Source organism: Paracoccidioides lutzii (assembly GCF_000150705.2).
Source record: "Paracoccidioides lutzii Pb01 unplaced genomic scaffold supercont2.31, whole genome shotgun sequence".
NCBI lineage: Eukaryota > Fungi > Ascomycota > Eurotiomycetes > Onygenales > Ajellomycetaceae > Paracoccidioides > Paracoccidioides lutzii.
Window position 1 is genome coordinate 38,531 of NW_015440977.1, and position 6,959 is coordinate 45,489.

A 6,959-nucleotide genomic window follows, 5' to 3' on the forward strand; every position below is an offset into this window, starting at 1 on the left:
TACTGCTCGTTTGATGGATTGGAAGACTTGCGATTGAAAGCTATATTGTAGAATATTAAGTTCTATTTGCTTTGTTTTTATTTCACTTTTGTTTTTATTTTTATTTTTATTTTTAACGGTTGTATAGCTAGATATCTGAATATCTGAGCAGCTGTTCAGCTGTGTAGCTGGATAGCTGGACAGGGGAATGCTAGAACGGCTTTGCGCCGGGCAGGTTCAGAGACTGTGTTAACTGTCAACGGACAGTGGAGAGCATTGCGGACTGGCAGATAAATATCTAAATTATCGACGAAGAGGACCAGCCGTGTCTAATATGTGTTGATTTATTATAGTTCTTGCCGCGGGTGAGTGAAGGACGCCCAGCAACACTTTTCACACGGTTCAGTACAAAACTCCCCAGCTAAAACGGGAGAATTAAGACAACAGCTGTCATATTCCCTTTTTGAGGGGTATTCAAGTCAGGCACAGGGATCGGCATTCCGTGCAGTTTCAACTAATTACGAGCAATCCCCACCAATAAGAGATGCATGGGCATGCAAAACAGACACTCTAGAGTCATTCCTCAAGATGTTAGTTAATTCAGCTCTTAGGAGTAACTTTTTTAGCCTTCTAGAAAAATGGATATGCCGCACTTGGCTTTCGTATAACTACTCGGCGTTGTCAAGCCCCGGCAAACCTCTGCATGATTAGCTACTAGCCCTGGGTTTTTTTTTTTTGCATTCACGGCCTGAATCATGATTCCACACCTCTCGTGAGCTCCATGCCCACCTGATAGCCCTTCCAACGTTCCATGTCGTGACACTCTGCGGGTGGTGAGGATTCAGCAAAGGGCGCCATATTTAGATCTGAGATCCCAGTTGCAGCCCTGCAATAATCGCATGGGGAATCGCATGGGGTTCACAACCGGAAGATCACCTGGGGACAGCTTGTCAACAAGGATACAGCGTAGAGTTACCTAGCTACATTATTTTTCGCTTTTGCACAACTTGTTCGTTTAACTTGCAGCCGGTTTGTTTCCTCTATTTTCTCTTTTTTTTTTTAAAAACTGCCGCAGGTAAGCGCTGATTTTTGGACAACACAACTCAGTGCCGACGATATCGGCATTGTTTTAAGTGTGTTAGTCGAAAACAGCGCTCGCTCTATGCCAATAGATGGATTTTTTTTTTTTAATTTCTTTTCTTTTCTTTTCTTGCAGGATCTCGGTTCTGAACTGCAAAATCCAGGGTGGAACGGGGAAAGCCAAGGTCGGCCATGTTTCTCTTGTTCTAGTCAAGGCGACTGGAATCCTGGTGGAGGTTGTGGTGGTTTTGTGTGGTAAGGGTGCGAAGGAGTCCCCGCAAACCTGGGGAAATGGGATGGCGAATTAAATATCGATTGATTACTTTGCGTTGAGACCCCAGATTTTAGACTCCGGAGCGGGTTAGTGATTCATGGAAATGCGTTGGTTCAGCCATTATTGCCGCGAAAGGAGCAGGAAAATGATCTCCTAGGATTAATGATTTGGGATAATTGGGATCGTGGTAGAAGAACTTTTTAAGCATTTTTGTCGACGCCTCACCAGCCCCGGCAATTCCATAATTGCTGACGCGCTTCGTTTCTTGGTCGTTCGACTCATGCTTATTATTCTCAACGTTCAGCCACAATGCAGGAACTGGTTTCATGTGAATGGCACAACCTTGGTTGGCGCTGAGCCCAGGGTAGTTAATTCTTAGCTAATTAACCAATATTTTCCTCGAAAATGCTAAAATTCGTACATGTGAACCTTGAGCACACGAATGACGAGGCCCAATTTTTGTTAACTTGAGGTCCCGCAATTAAAGATATTAAAGTTCCGTGGCCCTATGTCTGACTGGCCGAACTACCCCGAGCTCCATTTTCTGTTCCTCCTATTGCGGAGTTTGGACTGGACTCTGGGGTCAAGCAGAGTCGCCGAACGTAGCCGCGAGACTTAAAAGGCTTCAGACCGAATCCAGGAACCGTTCAGAGGCCGCTTTGCATACGAAACTATGGCTCAATCGACGCATAATACCCAAGAAACCGTGGTGGAGAGAATCTGATGCCGTCGGTTATCGAATTATAAACCCCTAAAAGGAAAAAAAAAAAAAAAAAAATTAGCAGAAGATGTATTCATTCTGTCAAACCTGGGACATATTCCAGGCGTACCTTGAAAGACTTTCCCGCCTCTCAGACTTCTTTGATATTGTAATTCTTCAATGCCCGAAGAACTAGATATCAAGGATCCATGCTCTAAGCAGGCTCCCAGTAAACGCAGACTTTCATCATTCAAAGTTCATGATAGAGGAGATAGCAGGCAAAGCCATGAGAATCAAATTCCCTTTTTTAAGGACCTTTTCTGAGTCTCCCAAATGTTTTGCGCTCTGGTCATTGCTACTGAAGAAACACACACCACAGCCTCATTTACAGGGAAACCACCACATTTCTTCGGCCTTTGCGCTTCTTTCCGCCGACATTTTGCTTATGATTGCCGGAGTTGTTTGTTTTATTCTTTCCGTCAACCTTTTGGAGAAATCAAACCCTCTGCATCGGTAATGCATCCTTTATTGTTTCTCGGCGAGTGTACCAATCTCGATACTCAGAAAACTCCTCTTCGAGCTGTGAGAGTTCTTCTTTGGTAAATTTAACTAGACAAGGTTCACCAGGTTCTAAGTGAAGCCAATGCTTTATCAGTCGAACCAGATGTGAACGAAGCGTATCAATACATTTAGTGGACGTGTATATCCGCTATGCACGAACAACTCTCTCAAGTCCCATGGAACATGTAAGGCAGTATAAGTGCCACTATAATGTTCTGTGCCAATTCCATATGCCTTAGAGAGTGTTGTCCGTCTTTTCAGGCACAACAGGTGCTTCTCTTCCTTCTGGATTCGATTGGTCGAAATATAATGGCCGTTTGGGAAGTGTTCAGCCCAGCAGCAGCATATTCCTCAGGAGGCTCAAAACCTGTAGGCCACCGGGCCTGCATAAATATGGGCGAGATCGAGATCGAATGCCAGTCAATGCTGCTGGTAACATTTGTCGGATCTTGTTCTGAAAAAAGAGATGTTTCCCTTGTGTAAAACTGTGTGCAATAGAACTGGTCTCGAGCTTCCCGCAAGCATCGGATGCTTGGTAACCATGGACCAGAATTGTCATTGCCGCATTTAAGCACAGAGGCATAAGCTGCTTCACTGCCAAATTTGAAGGCCAACACACCAGATGGTCTTGGGTATGAGAAACACAGCCATTTCTCAACCCGGTGGGCACGCTAGAAAATACTGCATTTGAGAAATGAACTTTGACTATAATCTCAGCGCCACTGGTGAGAGCCATCAAAGAAAGAGTCTTGTGAAAGCTCCCTTCCATTTTATCAACCGTACAACTGATGAGTTGCCACATTACCAACATCTAATGCAACGAGATCATATAGCTCGTCAATGTCGAAGCGGACGTAACGCTTTGCGTATTGGTGCTTCTCACCAAGTGGTAAATGGCAGTCGTGTAATGTAAACCTCCATCGCGTTCGATAATTTTACCTACCAAGGCCAGACAGATACCGGTGGACGAATAGTATGTTTCAAGCTGGCATATATGCACCATGACAAGTAATGCGGTCAGTCTTTTGGCCCTGAGAGGAGACTGATGGGCTTTGCTTCTCTGGGACACGGTTTCGACACGGTTTCGAAACGGTTTCGACACCGTTGTGATATCAACATCATTCGCTCGAATTGCTGGCCTTCATGGTTGAAAACACGCATTGCTCCGTACTGGTGACTGGCACGCAGCCACATCAAAGCCTCACTTGGTGCAACTTCTTCGTAACTAATTAGTGTCCGCCAGACGTGCTGCTCGGATGTAGCGATGCATAGACAAGGTCGTTTCCCACTAACTAATAGTGACTCCTTAACTATTTAGTTAGGGTGTGGGTTTGTCCGCGAATAACATAAGTTGTGAAGTTTCCAAGCTTCATGGAAGCAAAGTCTGTTTACACCAGGAATAGTTGTTCTGTTTTAAAATTCTATCCCTGTATAAATCAAACTACTGCTAGGGGGTCATGCATGCGCTTCCCCAGCTTCTGGGTTGGGTCAGGCTTTCAATCAAGGCTGCTAAAATATAAAGGGCCTAACAAATCAACTATCCAGTCGTTTGCGGCAAATCCTGTTCTGAATGCATGTTCAGTCAACTGTATTCCCACTTCGTATTTGCATTTACTTCTCAATATTGAGCCGACTGCAGATGGCTCTTTTGCACGGTTTACTGCGGGCTGTCACTCCTCAACGTTACTGATAGATGATGACCCAGGTCCTTTCACTCAGTATGGAGACTTACGGATGCGCGGCTTCGACCCTCCACGAACAAATTACATCACCCGCAAACCATTCAAAGATTTGCGTCTTCTCTAAATAAATGTCAGTGCGTTTTGACTGAGTGGGGATATCCGTACAGTCGAGATGAGAGATTGATTCCTGTTCAGAATGCTGATACTAATGGGATTCTTACGGTATATTGTCTCCGCTCCGAGCCATTCAATGTTGTCCACAGGCGGCACAGCAACTTTTAACCGGTCAATTTTGTATTATCTGCAATTGGGCTACGGTTGGGCCTGGGTTCCTTCATAGCACCATGGGCTAAGAAGGCGCATGAATGGATGTATCCAAATGCATGCAATCTCTGTTTATTAAACCAATGAGGGAGTCACAGCACATCGAAGAGGGCAAACACGCATATCCTCTCGGTGGAAAAGGAGAGAACTGAGGTCTCCAAGACGAGGCTTCCAATGCGGAAGAACTCACTGCTCTGCAGGCTGCAAAACTTGCACCTTTTCCGGACGCACCCCGCTTGTTCGGGAAATATGATGATGAGAGAGAGCTGTCCTTGATTGGCCCAGGGCGTAGCTCATAGAAAAGGACTGAGGGGTGTCAACAGCTATTATAACTATCCATCAATGCGCCAGCGAACGTGTTGTTCCAGCGTTGTGTAATCAAAAGGCTAACCAACATCTGCCTCATCCTCTCTAGATAATTTGAATTGAAGGATCCTGCTCAAGATGGCCGATGTGTCCTTCAAAAAGAAGAAGACGAAGAAGGTTAAACCGACAGTGACCACAACGACTGAACAATCCAGTTAAGTATTCTCTAATGCCAGTAATTGGGCCCCCTTGGATCACTGACGCTAATTCCACCGAGAGAGATGCAGTAGACAAAGTGGATATGAAAGAAGAGAATCCGCCTCTGCTCCAGAATCTCCCTCACGCTACAGACCCTGTTCTCATCAAAACCGATCCACCAGAGCTTCACCCTGCCTTCATGCTCGATGGATCCGATGCCATTTACCCCCTTAGCCCCTATGAAACAGAAATTATTTGGGTTTCCGTCGGTCCAGTTGGCGAACAGAGAACATTCGGTGCTCATTTGGGCATCCTCAGCCAGTCGTCCTCCCTCATCAGTAAGATATGTCCTGCAACAACAGCCAAAAGTCATAGTCTATCTTTAGACGATACAAGTCCGGTGGTTTTTGAACTGGCCCTAAGGTTTCTGTATACTGGAAACTACCAGGTTTGTTCGTATAGCTCCACAATCCTACCGACGCCAGAGGATAGTGCCCTGTGCTCCGACATCGGCTTGGATTTTGAAATCCATTCTCTTGTCTACTGCTTCGCCCGGGAATATGCGATAGACAGGCTTGCTGCGCTTGCCATAGGATATATCAAAAACATGACGCAAGTTCCCTATTGGAATATCCTTGACGTTGCGAAGAAGGCGTACCCAAAACTCCGCGAAGACGACGGAAATGACATGTATCGAGCCAAGTTCATGCATGAGACGAGGCGCGCGATGAAAAACAATTTTAACCTTGTCCGGGAGACTTGGCTTCTTGACGTCTTTAAGAATGAACATGGCAATTTGACTGTTGATTTATTCACAACACTAACCGAACCACTGGTGGTGGAAGAGAGCAAATCTCTCGCTCTTGAAGACAAACAGTCATTTGACGATACCAGTGAGCAACATCAATTGGACGAACCGCTAAGTCCGTCCCAAACTGATTACGAGAAAGGGAAAACGGTGCACTGGAATGGTGATGGGGGCGATCATGAACTTGCAAACCATATTCCAGAGCCACCCGCTGCCCCTAAAGATGAGGGTCCTCCTCTTTCCCCGCCCCAGCAAACCATATCAAACCCAAACCCAGGTTTCCACGAAGTCGTATACCGGGGATATTCGGAACAACCAGAACCAAAACTAGCCGGTCAGGAATGTGACTGGGATATATCGATTGGAGCGAGAAAGTTTATGAAAAAGAAGTACAACAGGAAGAAGGGAAAGAGGTTAATAAATGGTGAAGAAACAGAAACCTCGCGCTTAGCTACTACCGCGTATCCAGAACCAGAAGCGGAGCCCGAACCTCTCGTCGAAACATTGCCCTTAACCAACCATTTCCCAACAGAGGAACCTACGCCAGAACCTCTGGACGACAATTTCCCAGATTTCCCAGCAGAACCTCCTCTCTCCCTCTCCCCCCCATTCCACTCCCGCCACCAATCCTCCCCCACTTTTAGACCTGGAGACTCGGAACCCACAACACCACAATCACCCTTTTTTACCTCTATGGACGGTGAGGACGAGGGTGGGAAGCCCACAGAAAAATACTTCACAACCCCTTGCAGCAAGCGTAAGCAGCACCTGAAGTCTATAAGTTACTGGATCAATTGTCCCCGTTGTAAGAACGAGTTGCGGAGTGTTGCGAGGGGGGCTTGCTGGGGGTATTGAGGTGGAAGTCTTGTGCTGAAGAGGAGCGTGTTGAAGAAGATGGCACTTTTTTGATTGCGTAGTTTGATCAAATTTGGGTGTGGAATTAGTTGTGGTGACTATGATATGATTTGAAATGTGCGAGAAATTTACTATTCATTTTGATGGCAGGAAATTTTTATGACGTTAGTAATGGTGTACCATTTCTTACTT

At 45.8% G+C, this 6,959-nt stretch overlaps 1 protein-coding gene across 1 annotated transcript; it reads left to right on the plus strand.

Moving 5' to 3' along the window:
- Positions 1-5,135: 5,135 nt before the first annotated feature.
- On the plus strand, positions 5,136-6,767 carry PAAG_08230 (hypothetical protein; the record flags this gene model as incomplete). The annotated part of the gene is made up of 1 exon (XM_002789747.2): positions 5,136-6,767. The coding sequence occupies one exon, from the start codon at positions 5,136-5,138 to the stop codon at positions 6,765-6,767; it is 1,632 nt and encodes a 543-aa protein (XP_002789793.2).
- Positions 6,768-6,959: the final 192 nt, after the last annotated feature.